The sequence below is a fragment of the Lampris incognitus genome, chromosome 13, assembly GCF_029633865.1.
Source record: "Lampris incognitus isolate fLamInc1 chromosome 13, fLamInc1.hap2, whole genome shotgun sequence".
Taxonomy (NCBI): Eukaryota; Metazoa; Chordata; class Actinopteri; order Lampriformes; family Lampridae; genus Lampris; species Lampris incognitus.
In genome coordinates, this window is record NC_079223.1 from 10548779 (window position 1) to 10569991 (window position 21213).

The window sequence follows — 21213 nt, forward strand, 5'->3', positions numbered from 1 at the left end:
TGGAGAGGTGGAGGTATGCACTGGAGAGAAGAGGAATGAAAGTCAGTAGGAGCAAGAAGGAATACATATGCGTGAATGAGAGGGAGGACAGTGGAATGGTCAGGATGCAAGGAGCGGAGGTGACAAAGGCATTTGAGTTTAAATACTTGGGGTCAACCGTCCAAAGTAACGGGGAGTGCAGTAGAGAGGTGAAAAAGAGAGTGCAGGCAGGGTGGAGTGGGTGGAGAAGAGTGTCAGGAGTGATTTGCGACAGAAGGGTACCAGCAAGAGTTAAAGGGAAGGTTTACAAGATGGTTGTGAGACCAGCTATGTTATATGGTTTGGAGACAGTGGCACTGACGAAAAGACAGGAGGCGGAGGTGGCAGAGTTGAAGATGCTAAGATTTTCACTGGGAGTAACGAAGAAGGACAGGATTAGGAACGAGTATATTAGAGGGACAGCTCAGGTTGGACGGTTTGGAGACAAAGCAAGAGAGGCAAGATTGAGATGGCTTGGACATGTGTGGAGGAGAGATGCTGGGTATATTGGGAGAAGGATGCTGAATATGGAGCTGCCAGGGAAGAGGAGAAGAGGAAGGCCAAAGAGGAGGTTTATAGATGTGGTGAGGGAGGACATGCAGGTGGCTAGTGTGACAGAGGAAGACGCAGAGGAGAAATGGAAACGGACGATCCGCTGTGGCGCCCCCTAACGGGAGCAGCCGAAAGTAGTAGTAGTAGATACCAAAGGCATGCAGCTGCACATGATAAAAAACAGCTTTTGATTTCATCACCTTTCAGGGGGAATGAAGCATTATTTCAATAAGGTGTAAGGGTACCAACAGAACAAAGAGGAGCCGGCCGGAGCCGGGACTTGGACTTGGACTACGTGTCGGGTGACGATGACACGTTCGTGAGGAAACCGAAACTTAGTGATCCCCTCCGCGCCGAATCGAAAGTAAGCTGCGAGACGTGGGGCGACCAGCGACCGACGTCGAGCTGTGCTGCAAAGCGGAGACATCGCTGTCGCCAGATCTCGCCCGCAGCGACGTTCAAACTATGTCCATTGGACCATGGCGTCGGGACAGTTCGTGGCTAAACTGAACGAGTACGCGCAGAAAAGTCGTCTGACTGTCACGTACGACGACGTGGGCTGTGCTGGTCCCGATCACAGCAGGACGTGAGTGTGGTGAACCCTTCTGAGCCGAGCTGTCTTGGGCGTTATTAAGCTGTTGGGGTCCGCTTTAATACGCATAGTCAAGGGGAGGGGGGGTGGTCTTGGCGAAATACAGCCCCCGATTTGTGCGCCCATCTTTTCCTAAAATGTTAACTTTGAGGAATTACCGAAGGCGGACGTGAGGGATAAATCAGTGGTGTAAATCGATTGAACATGGGGTATAAATCAATCGGGTATTGCACATCTGGCGTTGATTTCGAGTCGAGTTTGACGACAGCCGGGTCCGTGGCTTCTTCGTCACACTTTACGGCAACGTCGCACTGTACTTTACCCACGTTACGGTAACTGTGGTGCTAACCGTAGACCGAACCGCCGTCGAACTTAAAATCAACAACACGGGCCGTCAAAATGTGATTGAAACATTTTAACCCACCGACGGGGCTGCAGATGTCTTTGGGACCACGCGTGTGCCCTCAAAGGCGGCAATACCCGATCGAAAACGAGTATACGAGTGTAAACTACTAATAAGACACGTTAGCCCCCTAGCTAACGGGTCTGACCCTTTAGCCGAGCGGTTAGTGATGCCGCCTTGTGGCGCAGCACACCCTGTATCGAATCCCGCACCGGGCCAGAAAATAACCGGTTACATTGGTGGCAGCGGCGGGATCAGGAAGTGTGCAGATCCTCAGAAATCTCTTCGGGGCGCGGGAATAAGGCGCGCTTCCGGGAGATGGTGACGACTGTACACTACTAATAAGACCGCTAACGGGTCTGACCCTTTACTCGAGCGGTTAGTGATGTCGCCTTGTGGTGTAGTACACCCCGTATCGAATCCCGCACCGGGCAAGAAAATAACCGGTTACACGAGTATTGATTTATTCCTCCTGTACGCCATTTCACCCGGATGTCGCCGCTTTAACCATTTCCGACCATGTCATTTTCAATCCTCACCCCCACCCTAACCCTATCCCTTATTTAGTCTGTCTAATGTTAACCCCAGGTGAACTGGCAGACGAATAGGGAATCCAGCGCAGAAACAACGCTGGCATGTACCAGCAAGTAGTAGTGCTGCTGTAGCCAACAGGGATTCTTGTCACATTCAAGTCAAGTCGATTTTGTTTGTGTTGCCCAACATCACAAATTACAAATTTGCCTCAAGGGGCTTTACAGCAACACAACATCCTGTCTTTAGACTTGTTCCTAGTCAGAACCGTCGCGAAGCTAGGTTTGATGCTACTATTCAATGATAATATATGTTTGTTATTTAACACTATTCAGTGATTATATATTATCATTGTATAATCTATTTTATACTAAAATGTATTACACAATTGTATATATGCAAAGGATAATCCACAACAAGCTGTGCGTTAAAGGATTTCAGCACACGATGCCCAGTGCCAGTGCTTCTGGTTTTCTGTTCTGCCAGCTCACAAGTAAATAAACCTGTCGTCTCAGGTTTTCCAGTCATTTAGCCAATGTTAATGGGATTCTAGACCTTGCACAACAGTGACACATCTCAGAATCAGAATTCTTTATTTGTCAAAGCACATTTTCACACACAAGGAATGCGTCTTGGTGAGGTTGGTGCATTTTACTAGATATTTATCTGGCAGAATAGAAAACTAGCAGCAACGGTCTACTCAAGGACGGGATTGAAAACCACTGAGCTATGTGATACCGTTTAGTATCTAAGAAATATGGGAAAATAGTCCCTTTTTTAAAGTACAGATGCGATGTTTGTTTTGAGAACATTGATGGAGAAGTATAGAGAAGGTCAGATGGAGTTAGATTCTGTCTCTGATGATTCAGAGAAAACATATGACGGGGTTCCGAGAGAGAAGTTGTTGTATTGTATGAGTAAGTCGGGAGTGGCAAAGAAGTATGTAGGAGTGGTGAAGGATATGTACAAGGAAAGTGTAACAGTGGTGAGGTGTGTGGTAGGAATGACAGATGGGTTCAAGGTGGAGGTGAGATTCCATCAAGGATTGGCTCGGAGCCCTTTCTTGTTTGCAGTGGTGATGGACAGGTTGACGGACGAGATCAGGCAGGAGTCTCCATGAACTATGATGTTTGCGGATGACACTGTGATCTGTAGTGAGAGTAGGCAGCAGGCTGAGGAGAACCTGGAGAGGCAGAGATATGCACTGGAGAGAAGAGGAATGAAAGTCAGTAGGAGCAAGATGGAATACACATGCGTGAACGAGAGGGAGGACAGCGGAATGGTGAGGATGCAAAGAGTAGAGGTGATGAAGGCGTATGAGTTTAAATACTTGGGGTAATCTGTTCAAAGTAACAGGGAGTGGAGGAGAGAGGTGAAGAAGGGAGTGCAGGCAGGATGGAGAAGAGTGTCAGGAGTGATATGTGACAGAAGGGTACCAGCAAGAGTTAAAGAGAAGGTTTACAAGATGGTAGTGAGACCAGCTGCATTGTATGGTTTGGAGATGGTGGCACTGATGAAAAGACAGGAGGCGGAGCTGGAGGTGGCAGAGTTGAAGATGCTAAGATTTTTATTAGGAGTGATGAAGAAGGACAGGATTAGGAATGAGTATATTAGAGGGACCGCTCAGGTTGGACAGTTTGGAGACAAAGCAAGAGAGGCAAGATTGAGATGGTTTGGGCGTGTGTGGAGGAGAGATGCTGGGTATTTTGGGAGAAGGATGCTGAAGATGGAGCTGCCAGGGAAGAGGAGAAGAGGAAGGCCAAAGAGGAGGTTTATGGATGTGGTGAGGGAGGACATGCAGGTGGCTGGTGTGACAGAGGAAGATGCAGAGGATAGGAAGAGGTGGAAACGGACAATCCACTGTGGTGACCCCTAATAGGAGCAACCAAAAGTAGTAGTAGTAGTAGTAGTCCTTTTTTAAAGTAACTTTCTTTTGGAAGGTGGACGGATGCCTGTAGTACTAGGCTTTTCTTTACAGGACATATAAACCGTTGGTGACAAATGCAAACATATCGATCAAATCTCCAGCCCAGCTGGAAGATCTGTATTTCATACCCATTTAAACAACCATCAAGGCAACCATGAGCAAGGCACTTATCCTCTGTCAGGTGTTACAAAATGTATTTTGCCAATAATAGAGTAAAAACTGGGCAGATCTCTTATTTAAATATATGTATGTCTGTAATGTGATGCCACCTGAGAGTCAATGTGCCTGATTATATAAGGATTAAAAAAAAAAAATCTTACAGATTCACCCAAAGAGCAGTGGTAAATGGTCAAACTTACCCTGAGGGTGTGGGGAAGAGTAAAAAAGAGGCCAAACAGGAAGCTGCCAAACATGCCCTAAATGAACTGATGATGGAGGGGACTGATCCACCTGACTCTGTAAGTTGAATCTCGTTGAACATGTATTTGACTCGCTGTATCCACAAATAAGTTTGCTCCGTGTCTCATTGACATGTTATTTTCTCATACAGTCCCAACCAACAGTTGATAATCATCCCCCACCGGTTATTGAGAAAAGTATCTCTCAACCCAACTACATATGCTGGCTCAACGAGTACAGTCAGAAGAAGAGGGTCGCTTTAAAAGCTAAGGAGTCAACTAAAGTGGGAGTAAATAATGTGACCCCGTGAGTTTCCGTGCTGCTCATTTTGTCTTAAGTTGTTTACTTACGACAGATCAGGGCACTAAATAAGCTTTTTGTGATTTCAGGTGCTGTATGTTTGTGGTTGGTGGTAAGGAATACCCAGTAGCCTACGGGAAAACAAAGAAAGAAGCCAAAGAAGAGGCAGCCAAAATAGTGTTTGATGAGCTATGTGGCGGTCAAACTACCGGGGTAAGTGTTGGTGCACTGTCTCATTAGCAGGACCAGTGTCACAAGTTAATGATAAAACATCAAAACGAGCCAGGGCAACCAATTCAAATTAAAAGCTAATGAATGCACAGCGCATTTAGAAACGGGCTATTTTCGAATGCCGTCAGTAGGTATTGTTTGCTGGATAGTTTACTGAAAACTGTGAATGTGAGCCAAGTGTGGTGTCAAACAACAATTCACCTAGCATGGCTGCTGTGATATTTGAATGCAGATATCTGATGATTGGGGCAGAATGTGAGTGATTTACTTTGTTTAAATCACTTCTGTGGGCATCCGGGTAGCATAGCGGTCTATTCTGTTGCCTACCAACACGAGGGTCACCGGTTCGAATCCTCCTTGTTACCTCCAGCTTGGTTGGGCGTCCCTACAGACACAATTGGCTGTGTCTGCGGGTGGGAAGCTGGATGTGGGTATGTGTCCTGGTCACTGCACTAGCGCCTCCTCTGGTTGGTCAAGCGCCTGTTTTGGGGGGGGGGGACTGGGGGGAATAGCGTGATCCTCCCACGCGCTACGTCCCCCTGGCAAAATTCCTCACTGTCAAGTGAAAAGAAGCGGCTGGCGACTCCACATGTATCGGAGGAAGCATGTGGTAGTCTGTAACCCTCCCCAGATTGGCAGAGGGGGTCAGGCAGCGACCGGGATGGCTCGGAAGAGTGGGGTAATTTGCGGGATGCAACTGGGGAGGAAGGGGGGGGTGGGTCGGTTCTGTTCGGTATGCCCTGCCGGTATATCATTATGCTTTAGGAAAGCCAAAATATTCATATGCACATAGCATATATCGAGGCATTTATCTTTTTTGGTGGATTGGTTGTGGCATTTCCATAATTGGGCCTCATTTATCAAATTTCTCTCACTGGATTTACAAAATGTTTGGGAGAAAAAAATGTATTTGCTGTAAACCGGAGTCAAATTCCTGATATGCATAAGCACACTTCACCAATAAAGTTTCTGATTCTGAATACATGCTGCTAAATACTAACTGCTCATAAATGATAAGCCATTATTTGCCCGTTGCATTAAAAATCAGGCCCGTCTGTCATAATGTTAAGTGCGCCATCAACTTTCTCTTCACGCACTTCGTCTTCCATTGCAAATATGGGCAAAAAAGGGTGTCTGGGTAGTGTAGCGGTCTATTCCATTGCCTACCAACACAGGGACCGTGGGTTCGAATCCCCATGTTACCCCCGGCTCAGTCGGGCGCCCCTACAGACACAATTGGCTGTGTCTGCAGGTGGGAAGCCGGATGTGGGTATGTATCCTGGTCGCTGCACTAGCGCCTCCTCTGGTTGGTCAGGGCACCTGTTCGGGGGGGGGACTGGGGGGAATAGCATGATCCTCCCACGTGCTACATCCCCCTGGTGAAACTCCTCACTGTCAGGTGAAAAGAAGCGGCCGGCGACTCCACACGTATTGGAGGAGGCATGTGGTAGTCTGCAGCCCTCCCTGGATCGGCAGAGGGGGTGGAGCAGCGACCGGGACGGCTTGGAAGAGTGAGGTAATTGGCCAAGTACAATTGGGGAGAAAAATAGCGGAACCCCCCCCCCCCCAAAAAAGGCACCTTTGCCAAATGCCAGCCCACTATCAAACTTCACTTCAACTTGTTGGGCTGTGCATAATTTTTGTTTAGTCAAGTACATAATAATCTACTACTACTACTAATACTACTACTACTACTACTACTTTTGGCTGTTCCCGTTAGCGGTCGCCACAACGTATCATCCGTTTCCATCTCTTCCTGTCTTCTGCGTCTTCCTCTGTCACATCAACCACCTGCATGTCCTCCCTCACCACATCCATAAACCTCCTCTTTGGCCTTCCTCTTCTCCTCTTCCCTGGCAGCTCCATATTCAGCATCCTTCTCCCAATATACCCAGCATCTCTCCTTCACACATGTCCAAGCCATCTCAATCTTGCCTCTCTTGCTTTGTCTCCAAACCATCAAATACATCATAATACTAATGTGAATTACCCTGATTTATGACAGCCCCTAATCAATCGCTTCCATTTAAAGCCAAAAGATCAACTAGATATCACCATCAGATACAGATGTTTCTATACATTAAATACTGCTTCTCTTGTGTCAATGCATGTGCAAATGGTTTGTGATAAAAGACAAAACAAAACGTTTGTGTTCTGCTTGTTAAATCAGGCCCATTGAGAGCTGTTTCAAAAAAGGGATGGTTAATCTAAAAAGTGGCTTGTACGGTCACAGCTTTGGAAACTGGTCCAGAGGGCAACAAGGGGGAGACTTGATACAGCAACCATTTAGCATCATGGCATTGGTACAAATAGTAGTTTGCTGTGTCAAGGAAAGTATATCATAAAAGAAAAAGACAGGGTATTCGGGTATTCGGTTCGAATCCCTGTGTTATCTCCGGCTTGGTCGGGCGTCCCCTACAGACACAGTTGGCCGTGTCTGCGGGTGGGAAGCCGGATGTGGGTATGTGTCTTGATCGCTGCACTAGCGCCTCCTCTGGTCGTTCGGGGTGCCTGTTCATGAGGGGAGGGGGAACTAGGGGGAATAGCGTGATCCTCCCACGCGCTACGTGCCCCTGGCGAAAATCCTCACTGTCAGGTTGAAAGAAGCGGCTGGCGACTCCACATGTACCGGAGGAGGCATGTGGTAGTCTGTAGCCCTCCCCGGATCGGCAGAGTGGGCGGAGCAGCGACCGAGATGGCTCGGAAGAGTCGGGTAATTGGCCAAGTGCAGTTGGGGAGAGGAAAAAAGGGGGGGGGGTCCAGAAGAAAAAGACCTGCAGTTTTGAAACTACTATTGATCATGTTTTGTGAAATAGCCATGAAAGAATTAACAATATTATCTCTTGCCAAGATCATAGGGCTTGTTATAGAATTGTGAAAATAGAAGCAATTCTGGAGCCGGTCACAATGGGTTAAACCTAAATGATGCTCTTGTTTTCACGAAGGCTTCAGTATGACCAAAGAAGGTTGAATCAGTTCATCTGGATACAACGTTTATTGACAGATACGTTTCATCACTCAACTGAGTGATTGAATCAGTTCATCTGGATACAACGTGACGACTGAAGAGGTCACTTTTAGTTGAGTGATGAAACGTATCCAGATGAACTGATTCAACCTCCTTTGATCTTCTAAGCTCGATTATTGAGCATGCATCAAGACGTCTCAGTATGACGCTCTCACAAACTCAAAGGTTCATGCTCAGGAGTGTGTCGCTTTATTTTTTTCAAGACTATGGAGGAGTATGACAGTTATCAGTCGAGTGACGAAAAGGAGAACCTGAATCAAAGTACTTCGGAAAACACGTGAGTAGAAACACCTTTGATGCACTTTTTTTTTTTTTTTGGAATGGCAAAAATTTCATCAAGTTATTGGTCCTAGTTTTTTGTACCTGCATCCTCTCATCTGAAATACTGTTTGTCCTTATAATCTCAGAGAGAGGACAAAAAACATGAGCGTGGACTCAGAACAAACTCACTCCGAGATAAATTACATTGGCATCATCAACAACCACTGTCAGAAATTAAATTGCATACCAGATTTCAAATTTGTGAATCGGTGTGGTCCTCCTCACAACCCTGAGTAAGTAACACTTGAACCTGAATGCACCCTACATACACATGGACACCACACCCTACCTTTAGGCTTATATGATATAGTAAGCACACGGTCTTGATGTGAATTCATTAAATATTCATATAAACACTCTGATTTTAAGCTTTTCTCCTCTGTGCTTTCGTGTGCACACAGATTCATCTACAAAGTCGTTATTGGCAAGACGGAGTACCCAGAAGGTGTAGGAAAGAGTGCAAAGGAAGCCAGGCAAAATGCAGCTCAGCTGGCCGTGTCTGCCATTCAAGAGCAGTCAAACAGTAGCAGCAAGGTACAGACTTCTTCTTCCTTCAGCTTATTCCCTGTTTCTCGGGGGTCGCCACCACAGATTTCATGGTTTCCATCGGTACCGTTTGAGGGTACAGCCCCAATGGCGGTCATTGTTAACCCAGGCCTCGACCCATCCGGTATGGTCTTGTCAATCCGCGTAATGATTTGGCAAAATTTTACGTCGGATGCCCTTCCTGACACAACCGCTAACCCTGTGGACGGGGGCACTGGTAAAGTGCTGGATGCCATCCCGGTATTCATGGACTTGCGCCCATACCTGTCACCATAGCAAAGTGCAGACTTCTGTTCAATCTTTGTGCTATAGTATAGGCACAAAGACCTTTTCCATCTTTTTACACCTTTAGTCTATTTATTTTGTTTATTTCCGCTTCCGGTGTGGGAAGATGGCTGCGCGAATTCGCGTTTGCAGCGGCCTCACCCAGTACCGTCCATGCAGTGTCTTTGTCCATGTTTGCGTCTAATTTTTGTCTTCATTTGATGGCTGGGAGAGCTGGCGCTGGATTGGCTGGGAGAGCGAGTCAGGCTAAGCTAACTGCTAGCCCATGCAGACCGGCAGTTCCAATAACCGGCAGTTCCGGGTGAGGGCGGTCTGGCGGCGCCCTCACCTGGTGTTGACTGTGGTGTTTTTGATGTCGTCGTGGGGAGGTGTGTCGAGGTGTGTCGAGGTGTGTCGAGGGTGTCTGGCTGGGTGAGCTGGCACTGGATCGGCTGGGAGAGCTTGGTCTGCTTCATCCGGTGGGCCCGGGGACCACAGCCCCTGCATGGAGCTGCACCGGAGGGGGGAAAGGCCGAGGGCGATCTGACAGGACTTGGAAGCGGTGCAGGCTAAGCTAACTGCTAGCCAATGCAGACCGGCAGTTCAGACAGTCATCCTGCCTGGCGTTCATTTCCTTGGACAGTGATTTTTTTTGTTTAGTTTGTATATATGTGTTAGTTTGGGTATGTGTACTTGCAGTTTTTGGATGTTTTTGTCTTTGTGTTGTACTGCTGTGGGCTGGGAGAAAGGGCATTTCATTTCATTTCATGTGCGCAAGTGCATGAAGTGAAATGACAAAGTGTTCCTGATTCATGATTTTTTTTTTTTGTACTTGAGCACTTAAATACAGCAATATACATGCGTTCAAACCATCAACATCAAAACATTTTATTGTTTCGTTCCTTTTTAGAGTAAAAAAAAAGTAGGATAAGATAAAGACGACAAAGAGAAAGTTGCTGTCCTAACAAGACAATCTGGGTGAATTAAAATATCTGACCCAAAGAGTCTGGATGCTTATGTTTCATAAAAGATGCTTTTAGCTCAGCCTGCCCGCTTCTGCATCCTGTCAGACCACCCTCAGTGTTTCCTCCTCGGGTGCAGCTCCAGCAGGGCCGTGGTCCCTGGGCCCACCGGATGCAGCACACCAGGTTCCCCCCAGTCGATCCAACGCCAGCTCTCCCAGCCAGACACCTTCGACACACCCCCCCGCACTCCACACGATGACACCAAAAACACAGTCAATGCTAGGCGAGGGCGCCGCCAGACCGCCCTCGGTGTTATCGGAACTGCCGGTCTGCATGGGCTAGCGGTTAGCTTAACCTGCCCCGCTTCCGTGTCCCGTCAGACCACTCCTGGTGTTACCTCCTTGGGCGCAGCTCCGGTCAGAGCCGTGGTCCCTGGGCCCACAGGACACAGCAGACCAAGGTCTCCCAGCTGATCCAGCGCCAGCCCTCCCAGCCATCAAATGAAGACAAAACAAACCCTGACGCAGATGTGGACAAAGACACCGCATGGAAGGTACTCGGCGAGGCCACCGCAAACGCAAGTTCGCGCCGCCATCTTCCCACACCGGTGCTGGATGAGGCCACCGCAAACATGAATTTGCACCGCCATCTTCCTAACAGTATTATTAGTAATAAGTAATTACAAATAGGGTATTGCTAATACCTTCTCTTTTATTTTAAGTAGCTGATATCCATTATGTTCTCATGGCATCAACCTTATGCTTTTGAATTTGTTGCCTGGAACAGGACCAGCGTGGACATTAACGGAGGTATTGCATTTAAGTGGTTTGTGAATCTCACATGTTGCTAATGTACTGGGACCAGTCTAGATTAACACATTTACAAATGAAACAAAAAATACCCAGGTTTTATTGTTTTGGCCCGTGTCTGGCATCTAAATTTTCAAGTGGCGGATAAATGCAGACAAGCGCCCATCTGCACTTATCTGTCATATCCTGAAAATGCTGAATGCCAGTCGTGCCAGATCTCATGGCCATGAAATTCAAGTGGCACATTGAATGCCCCTGAAACCCACTGCAGGGTTCCAATGCTGGAAAATACAAATGTTCTGGCAAAGCAGCACTCCATTCCATTACTGAGCATGTGTAACATCCCAGATCAAGATACATCAGTTTAGTGGGCATCTGGGTGGCGTGGCAATCTATTCCGTTGCCTAACAACACAGGGATCGCCGGTTTGAATCCCCGTGTTACCTCCGGCTTGGTCAGCCGTCCCTGCAGACACAACTGGCCGTGTCTGCGGGTGGGAAGCCGGATGTGGGTATGTGTCCTGGTCGCTGCACTAGCGCCTCCTCTGGTCGGTAGGGGTGCCTGTTTGGGGGTGGGGGCAATAGCATTGATCCTCCCACGTGCTACGTCCCCCTGGCGAAACTCCTCACTGTCGGGGGAAAAGAAGCGGCTGGCGACTCCACATGTATCAGAGGAGGCATGGGATCGGCAGAGTGGGTGGAACAGCAAGCTGGATGGCTTGAAGGGTGGGGTAATTGGCCGGATACAATTGGGGAGAAAAAAAGGAGGGAGGGAAATAAAAAAAAAAGTACATCAGTTTCTGTGAAACATGGCGTCAATCATAACCACCAAGCACTTTGTTATGGCTTACAGATGTCAACTTCGTCTGAAGATGGTTCACCTAGCAGACTCTCCACATCCAGCACATTGTAAGTCATCAAGGAAAACTGGAGTAGCTCGCATAAATGACTTTGATTTTTATATTACTATACTCTATTCTATGTTTCTTCTTGTGTTCTTCAAGGGGTTCAACAGGTTCTTTCAGTACACCATCCACCACATCTCACAGTAACTCAATAATCTTCGCTGATTCCTCTCCCCCTGCGAGGGTAAGGGTTTCTTATCGGTTTCTTCATAGTACATTTTTATACTGCCAAGTCTGCTCATGGTTATGATCAATATTAACCTGTTGTAGGATTTGCGCTATATACATCTTTACCAGTCAGGTGTTATAACAACACTAACTCTGCATTAGGCCATTATCTGCTTTCCAAAAGTAAATGTTGGTGATTTTTAACGTACTAATATACTTGGTGAATGGTAGGATTTTTCTCGGTGCTCACCACATGTTAGCAAAGCAGACCAGCGGGCTCATAGTGTATTTACAAGTGAATTTTACATGTAGCTTTAACCCAGCTTTCATGCAATTTGATATGATTGTGAAAACATGTTGCCTAATGTTAATTTGGTTGTTTTTTTCCCCCCCATGGCTAAGGGACAGAGTCCTGATGTGAAGCCTAAAAGAAGGTACGCAGTTCTTGTTTGTAGGCCTAGCATAGACCTAAAGTGTGACTTGGTTGTAGTCATTATTATTTCTTATTTCTTTTTTGACCCTCACTTTTTAGACTTGCCCCAAAGTTCTCTTCGGCGGCTGAAAAGGTAGATGAACATATTGCATAATTAGCCTGGGGAGTGCTGTTGGTTAACTTAATATGTGTTTTTTTAACCTTTAGCTCTGTGTCATCTTCCCTCATTATCCTCAAAGCATGCTGTGAATCCTGATGTGAAAGAAAGGGAGAAAGGAAACTGTCCCAGTAAGGAGAATGTTACCGAGACAACAACCTCAAGGTGAGGCAGATTTAAACATGCTGTTATGACTAGCATGATTCGGGGAAAAAAAAGTTGTTTTCGGGGCGTCCGGGTGGTGTGGTGGTCTATTCCGTTGCCTACCAACACGGGGATCGCCGGTTCGAACCCCCGTGTTACCTCCGGCTTGGTCGGGCGGTTGGGAAGCCCCGGATGTGGGTGTGTCCTGGTCGCTGCACCAGCGCCTCCTCTGGTTGGTTTGGGGTGCCTGCTCAGGGGGGAGGGGGAACTGGGGGGGGGGGGGATAGCGTGATCCTCCCATGCGCTACTTCCCCCTGGTGAAACTCCTCACCGTCAGGTGAAAAGAAGCGGCTGGCGACTCCACAAGTATAGGAGGAGGCATGTGGTAGTCTACAGCCCTCCCCGGATCGGCAGAGGGGGTGGAGCAGCGACCGGGACGGCTCGGAAGAGTGGGGTAATTGGCCGGATACAATTGGGGGGGGGGGGGAATCTGTTGCTTGTGCTATTTGCGTTCACCAAATTCTATGAATAGTTGGTGTAAAAATCAAAAAGGCATTTCCACATACATGTTGACTCTGTACTGAATATTATTCCCCCCTAGGTTTTTAACAGAATTTGATTCCATAGCGCCCGTCGGCAAAGGAGGCTTTGGTACTGTTCTAAAGGCAACACGAAATCTCGACGGCCGACATTTCGCTGTGAAGATCGTGCGCTCTAAACCGTAAGTCTGGTATACGGTGTTTTTTCATGCACATCTAACTCTGCCCCTGGGAAAGAACATGGTCGGTTCCCGAGTGTCCATTTGTACATCTGGTACTGTAGGGGCTGCAGGAAAGCAGAGACGGACAATTTCTCTCACTGACTACACGAACGCGTGTGTCTTATTCTCCGTATGCAAAACCAACAGTCCGAGCAACATGGCGCTGCCTCAACCAATCATCATCGTAGCTCAGCCTGTCAGCCCGGAAACACTTTCTTAAAGCGACCAGAACCGATTACGGTGAATTATTTCCATAGAGCCTGCTACAATACTAGGTTTTCCATTGTACAGCTCGGCAGCTATTGCATGCTTATCTGTTTTTTCTCATTTGAATCAATGGTCCATGGGTGGAAGGTGCCGTCTGTTAGGTAAGGGGGGGGGGGAGCTGCCACTTAAAGCGAAAAGTATCGGGGCGAGCCGGCGTGGAAGAATGAGTCGAGAGGCAGAGATCTCTTTTTAATCGCAACTCCCATACCCCGCATGACCCCGGAAGTGTTCTTTCATTCACGCCCCGGCCAGAACGGACCAGAACTGACAACAGGTCTCTTACTTCGTCTGAGTCGAACTCCCAAAACAACAACACAAGAATAACCACAACACGAACACCACATCGCTGAAACACAGTTTTAAACCTAACATTAACAGTCCCATCAGCCATTGCGCTCCCCCCAGCGCCGAACCGCCGACAGTCAGAGCGAGCGACCGCCTCCCCCGGTCGCTACAGTATAACGTCATTGTTTTGTCTGTAATGTGCCCGTGCAGCAGAGTGGGAATGGAGTGTTGACTCACTTTATTATTAAAAACATACATTGCACGCAGCCCGAGCCCACTGTTTAAAATGAAGCTATGTTTTACTGATTGATTGATTTTTGCTTTTTTTTTTTTGCAATAGGAAAAGTTATGCATGCTGTTGGGTCTAAGATGTTACACAGCCACCTGCCACAATTGGGGGAGGATGCACTCACCACTAGGGGGAGGTGCAGCCCTCCCCCCAGCGCAGCCCCCTTTCCCGCGCTAATGTCGTCTGTTGTCGTTCATTGCATCTACCTGTTTTTCACTGTAAAATGTAAAGCCCCCGGAGAGCGTAGCAGTGATACAAACCAACTCAATCAACTTCTCTCATCAGAAAAGCTCTGCGGGAAATAGGAGCACTGACAGACCTTCAGCATTGTAATATTGTTAGATACTACACGTCTTGGCAAGAGGATTCTAATTACATCTGTGACTCTTCAACCCAAAGTTCTAGCTCTTCTCAGTAAGTGTCCACCCATTTAATGACCTTGTGTGCCGATTAATGATTTACTAAACGTGAGGCATTTTCAGTATTTCTCTTCTGCTCAATTTTACTAGGTCTAGCAGCAATTCACCCAGAAAGTACCTCTACATCCAGATGGAGTTCTGTGAAAATGGAACACTTAGAATATGGATAGACAATATGAATGATTCAGCGCAAATCCAGAGAAGAGAAGAAAGTTTGTCCATAATGCAACAAATAGTAGATGGAGTAGCGTATGTTCACTCCAACAAACTTTTCCACAGAGATCTGAAAGTAAGACATGAATATATGTCATCTCATAATTTCTGTCTTGCCACAAAAGAACTTAATGTTAATTTGCCTTTGTTGGTTTGGTTTCCTCGTTTGTTTGTTTATTTCCAATGGTTAGCCGGTCAACATCCTGTTTGGAAAAAACAACAACGTAAAGATCGGGGATTTTGGGCTGGTTACAGCCGAGGATGATGACAATGATGAGATCCATATGGAGCGAACAGAGCGCACAGGAACTCCCTCTTACATGGCACCTGAACAGGTAGGACTGGTTGTATGTAGATTCATATGTATTGGAGATTTCAATGTATTTTGTAATTCTTTCCCGTAATAATGTAGTAGTACTCATATGTTGCGTTTGCTGTACTGTGTGTTGGGATCATTCAAGTATATCATCTCTATTTTTGAAATTCTTCTCCTGACTGACAGAAAAGCCAGAAGAACTATGACAGAAAGGTGGATATATTCGCTTTGGGGTTGATATATTTCGAACTCCTTTGGAAACTCGACTCCAAATCAGAAAGAGCAGCGGTGAGTAGCTATTCAAAGAGATAATGGCATTTTGTTTTTTTTACCAGACTGCATAGCAGTCCTATGAGACCTGAAAGTCACTTACTGACTTGACACCCAATTGTTGAAACGCGCATGCGCAAAAGGCCAATATTGCATCAGTAGGGGGCACTTTAGTCACACACACAGACAAGTCTTAATGGAGCGAAAGGCGGGTGCCTGACTGTGCTGCAGTCAGGAAATTGACAATGAGCAACACGTCTGTGAATACTTCACCCATAGACAACACACTGTCTGGCTAATACAGTGTTGTAACTAATGGATTCGCTGAAGAAAATGATCGTTTTGGTCCATAGATTGCTAAATTTAATCACTGCGAGTTTCATTTTCTACTTGTCAAGACGACAGTGGACAAATGGCCAATAGCAAACATTATGCCCAGATAGCATCCGGATGTGGACCACTTCAGGCAGTGATGCGGCACTGGTGGCCTTCTTCTGGCCCTGACAAAATGGATGTGAGCCTGAAGTGGCGTACATGTATAATAGCAAATATGGCTCAAATATGCCAAATCAAATGTGGGCCTTTTTTGGCAAAGATGCGGTGCTCTCGGCAACATGTAATCCGGATGGGACCCTGAAGTGGCCCGTGTGGTAAATGGTGAATATGGCCCAAGTATCACAAAAAAAATATGGGCCACCTTTGGCAAATATGTGGCACATGCGGCATTGCTATGGCTCGGTTCTGGCCCAGATCTGGCAAACGGGAGCGGACCGCCCAAGTCCCATCATTCCACGCGGTATGTGGGCCGGATGAAAGAAAGATGAATATTGGGTGTGGGACGGGTCTGGGCCACAGCAGTTTTGCTATCTGGGTAAATGCTTGACCTACAACAACAAAACTGTTCTGGCAGCACAATATTTATGTAAATAAGAGATTCAGGGCAATTTCTTTTTTTATGTATTTGGTCATTTTCAAAGGGGGTTGGGGGGGCACAGGGTTGAGTCTGCCTGGATCTCATGTCATGTAAGTCAGGGGCACACGGGAGCGAGAGGGGTGTGCAGTGTGGATCAAACAGGCTCAACCAGTTCCTCTTATTTCTTGTATATTTTGTATAATTTGTTATTTTACCGTGAGAATATCTTCCTATTACATACATATGAGAAACCAAGATTTTACCAGTAGTGTTGAAATCTGATAAACGGTGGGTCTCAAGTTTTCTCATTAAAATGTCCATCACCAAAATTAAATGCTATCTTTGATTGAACTGTTCATGTTTATTATAACATGTTTCATACAAACACAAGTTGATAGTTTGTGTCAGAACAGTGACATTTTCCTGTTGTCACTGCATGAATCTCAGGTCTGGAGCAGCATCAGAAGTCAAAATTTACCCCTAGTATTCCCACAGAAGTTTCCAGAAGAGGTAATTCTTCACATTATTGCATGTGTAATCTATTTGCAATATGGAGAGACAGAAATAAAGTTATCAAACTATAAATATTAGTCTGGAGAAGCCCTTATCTTACCGTTTTGTTGTGACTCTGTTGCAGCACAAACTAATTAAGTCCATGCTGTGTGAAAAGCCAGAAAACCGACCAGAAGCAAGAAAAGTGAAGACGAGTTTGGAGAAGTGCTCTGATGCAATCAACAGAGAGCCATCGCATCACATAAACAGGACTGTCTGAGTATGGTCTGGGTTTCAGAATGGTTACAGCACCTGAGTCATTGCCGTTTTAACCTTCACATACTGTCATATCCTGTGACACACGTACTTTTACATGTCTGTTTTTGGATCAGTTATCAATTCATATTCTGATGAATAACACACGGAGGGTCATGAAAAAGGGGGGGTGTCTTCATTTTTCAACAATAGCATTATGAATTAGGCTTGGGCAATTGGATGAATACATCTGTAATCGGCGATTGCCTGTGTCTAATTGGCAGTTGTTTTTTGTTTGTTTGTTTTTTTTTTGTGTGATTTTTGTCCTTTTACTTTGCTAATTTAATGGTCTTACCCTCAAGAATTCAAGTCGGTAAATAATTAACCCGTAAAGCACAATTCAAAGCGTGTGTGAGTAGGAACTGGCAGGTGGAGTTGGGCCATACGTTGTTGTTGTTGTTGCACAGCAGTGACTAAATTATAATTAAGCCGTCTTCAGCGGTTGCTTTTCGATTGACTGGTGCTGAAAAGCAACGCCAAGTCATGAATCATATTTGAGAACTAGACTGAAAACTGTATGTGCAGTTGTGCACCCTGATCATTTCATAGCATAGCTATGTTTTCCCCACCTGGTTGTTCATGTGGAGGCTGCAGGCAGAGGCATCTTTTTTTTTCTTCCAAATCATGTCAGACAGCTCATCAGCCTGTCTCTAAAGCTTATTGCTTAGCGAAGATCTCAAGGTGGTTTATTTTGTTTAATTGAAGAAGGGTAGCCTATAGGCTGTCTATGTTTCGGTAAAGTTAGATTTTCACATTAACGCTCGTGGAAACTGATAGTGTTAGAATCTTTTGCTGGCACTACTCGTTTGCAAAGATGGCAACTTCATTTAGGTCCTTCAGCTTGCCGGGTTGCAGTTGCATCCGGTTTAAAACCATAATAATCCCAAATATCCTTTTTCACAACAAGCTCTTCCGTGATCGCATTTGCTGAAAATGGCCGACGTGCACACTGGGGGGGGGGGTATCGGCAATCGCCAATTACTGGGCTTATGGTGGCCGGTAGGAACATTTTGACATATCGCCCAACTTCATCATGAATTGAACATGTAGTCGGGCGTGCACTACGGTGAGCACCGTAACTCATCGGACAGTGTTGTTATTTTGGTTCTGTACTCTAGCACTTTGAGATTGAAATGATACATTGAGGTTGAAGTGCAGACTGCCAGTTTTAATTTGAGGGCATTTTCATCCATATCAGATGAACTATTTAGAAATGGCAGTACCTTTTGTACATGCCCCCCCCCCCATTTGAATTGGCATCATAGATGTGTTTCGTTAGGTAGGCGTATTCATCTGTGTTGTTCGTGAATGCGGAAGAGAGCCGTTGATGTCTAGTCTTGATTCTAGTCCTTGCAATTGCCTTGGGATGTTGTTGTTGGGGTGGGTCGATGCAAATCAAGCTGGCCGTCATAAGGCTCGGAAAGGAAAATCAGTCAATCAGGAACACTGCAAAAACCCTGGGCATGTCCAAGTTATGTCAAAAGACCCGGTAGACCGAGGAAGACCACTGTAGTGGATGACCGGAGAATACTCTTTGGTGAAGAAAACCCCTCTGACAACAGCCCGGCAGATCAACAACATGCTCCTGGATGCAGGTGTAGATGTGCCAAAGTCTACCATAATGTAGAAGGCCACACCAGCAGGACTACAGAGGGCACACTACAAGATTCAAACCACTGATAAGCCTGAAGAACAGAAAGGCGAGAGTACAGTTTGCTAAAAAGCACCTAAGAGCCCCAGGAGTTCTGGAACAAATTCTAATGGGCAGATGAGACAAAGATTAACATGTACCACAGCGATGGAGAGAGGATAGTGTGGAGGAAAAAAAAATGTCCATGTTCCAAGCAGGGATGGGCAACATGATCCAGAAAGGGCCAGTGTGGGTGCAGGTCCAACCAAGCAGTTACACACCTGATTCTATTAGTCAACCAATAGTCTTTGCTAAGGACCTTGATTTGTAGACTCGTGTGTGACTGCTTGGTTGGAACAAAGATCTGCACCCACACCGGCCCTTTCTGGATCATGTTGCCCACCCCTGATCGAAAGCCTACCACTTCATCCGTGAAACATGGTGCAGGGGGTGTTATGGCTCGGGCCTGTACGGCTGCCAGTGGAACAGGCTCACTCGTCTTCGTCGATGATGGGACTGCAGATGGAAACAGAGCAATGTATTCTGAATGAATTCTACAGAAATATTTTATTTGCTCGGGTAAAGCCAAATGCCTCCAAACTCATCGGATGCCACTTCATCGTGCAGGAAGACAATGACCCGAGACATACTGCTAGAGCAACCAAGGGGTTTTTGACGGCCAAAAAGTGGAAAATCCTTGACTGGCCGAGTCAAGTCACCGGATTTGAATCCAACTGAACATGCATTTTACATGCCGAAGAGGAGACTGAAGGTAAAGTGTCTCCAAAACAAGCAGGAACTTAAGATGGCTGCAGTGCAGGCCTGGCAGGGCATCACCAGGGAAGATACCCAGCTTCGGGTGATGTCTATGTATCGCAGACTTCAAGCAGTCATTGCATGCAAAGGATATGCAACCAGATATAGTGTTTGATGCCCGAAAATTGAGGGGGGGGGGCTATGTACAACATGTTCTATAATTTCTAAACGGTTCATCCCATATGGATGAAATTACCCTCAAATCAAAGCTGGCAGTCTGTACCTCAGATGTGTTACCGTCCAGTGAATTATGGTGCTCACCGTATGTGAAAGATTATGTTTTAACATCAACAGACAGTGAACAATCGTGTGGGTCAGATGATTAAATGTCATGAAATTAATGTCGCATGCTCAGCTTTTGTCTTTTTGCCATCAGTGTGCTAAGAGCTTGGCTAACTTTAGTCTCAATAATACAAAATTGTGAGTTCGGGGATCGAACACGGCATTTGAATCCTGTGGTACTTCCCGTCGAGGTTCACAAAAGTTGTTACAGTAGCAAGTCTGCAAAGAGGTGCCCAACCGTAGATGGCATGTTTTTAAACGTGTTAAATCTATGACAGCAACCCTGAAATCAGCTTGAAACGCCTCCTAACTAAATGTGCTGCTCGCTGCCCAGTGCGCTGATACCGAATGAAACGTCCGTATTCAAGCCGAGGAAGTCATTTTGCAATTTTTCATAATCGTTTTTCCACCATTTAGGCCAAGTGTCAACAGGGTAACAGTATTTCATCAGTATACGGTCAAATATGTTTTGCCACACGAGGGCGCTCTTCTCTTTTTTGTTGCATTCATTATGTCACGCTCAGTTTGACGCTGTTGATGAATGTCCATTTCTGGATGAGGGAGACAACTGGGCAAAATAAAAATATTAAAACCAAACGAGTTTTTTTTTTCTTTCTTGTGAAGGGACTTGATTATGGGGTAACTGTAGAATGGGATCACAGTAAAGATCAACGGAGGAATCGTAACTTAAAAAGTTGCTTTACTGTATTAAACCGCCGTGCCAAGTAAATTAATTTCCACACGCTGTACTAAATCTCAGGCTGATGCCGTCTCGGCACGCTGCGGTGGGTGGTGTTGCCAGGTGCGGTGGCCAGGGGGCGCTGTGGCTCCGGAGATGCTGCCGCTCAGAACGTGGCTGGAGACACTGGGCCTCCTCAGCGTGTGAAAGGTTTATTCACAGTCGGAGGGCCAAAACCAAGGGAACTGTTTGACATTTAATCATGCCTCTGGCACATGCCGGATGATTAGCATCCCTGGCAGACAACAATAACAAGCGGCAAATGCAGGGTCCAAAAAAAAAAAAAAATAAAATAAAAAATTACCTGGCCAGGGGGCGTACAGTCACACACTGCGGGTACTCCATTTACAAAACCGCTTCTACAGCTCTCGCTGAGCTGGCTCTACAGTCGCCAGACGGCAGCAAAGGAGCCAAGTCATAGTTCAGTGTCCATGGATATAGGCCGTAGAGGGACCAGATGCCATCATGTAGTATACTGGATGACTTAGTAAGTTCATTAGTGACATGGTCTGTAT

The 21213-nt window shown here is 46.3% G+C and overlaps 1 protein-coding gene across 2 annotated transcripts; it reads left to right on the top strand.

Moving 5' to 3' along the window:
* Positions 1-928: 928 nt before the first annotated feature.
* Positions 929-20556, top strand: eif2ak2 (eukaryotic translation initiation factor 2-alpha kinase 2). Of its 2 annotated transcripts, none has more exons than XM_056291764.1 (19): positions 929-1156; positions 4346-4481; positions 4574-4728; positions 4812-4935; positions 8185-8258; positions 8389-8535; positions 8704-8836; positions 11739-11794; positions 11890-11974; positions 12361-12392; positions 12491-12524; positions 12631-12713; positions 13294-13413; positions 14579-14707; positions 14803-15001; positions 15117-15260; positions 15428-15529; positions 16872-16934; positions 17062-20556. In XM_056291764.1, exons 1-19 carry the CDS (start codon positions 1050-1052, stop codon positions 17194-17196), a joined length of 2058 nt encoding a protein of 685 aa, XP_056147739.1. In that variant the 5' UTR covers positions 929-1049; the 3' UTR covers positions 17197-20556. The 2 variants fall into 2 exon arrangements, with proteins under 2 accessions (XP_056147739.1, XP_056147740.1); XM_056291765.1 differs by having other exon boundaries at positions 12367-12392.
* Positions 20557-21213: the final 657 nt, after the last annotated feature.

Bases quoted from the DNA above. Each gene is read 5' to 3' on its own strand.
- eif2ak2 (XM_056291764.1), top strand. From the start codon at position 1,050: ATGGCGTCGGGACAGTTCGTGGCTAAACTGAACGAGTACGCGCAGAAA. The intron at 15,261-15,427 runs GTAGGACTGGTT...CCTGACTGACAG, and splicing joins CTTACATGGCACCTGAACAG to AAAAGCCAGAAGAACTATGA. The intron at 15,530-16,871 runs GTGAGTAGCTAT...CATGAATCTCAG, and splicing joins CCAAATCAGAAAGAGCAGCG to GTCTGGAGCAGCATCAGAAG.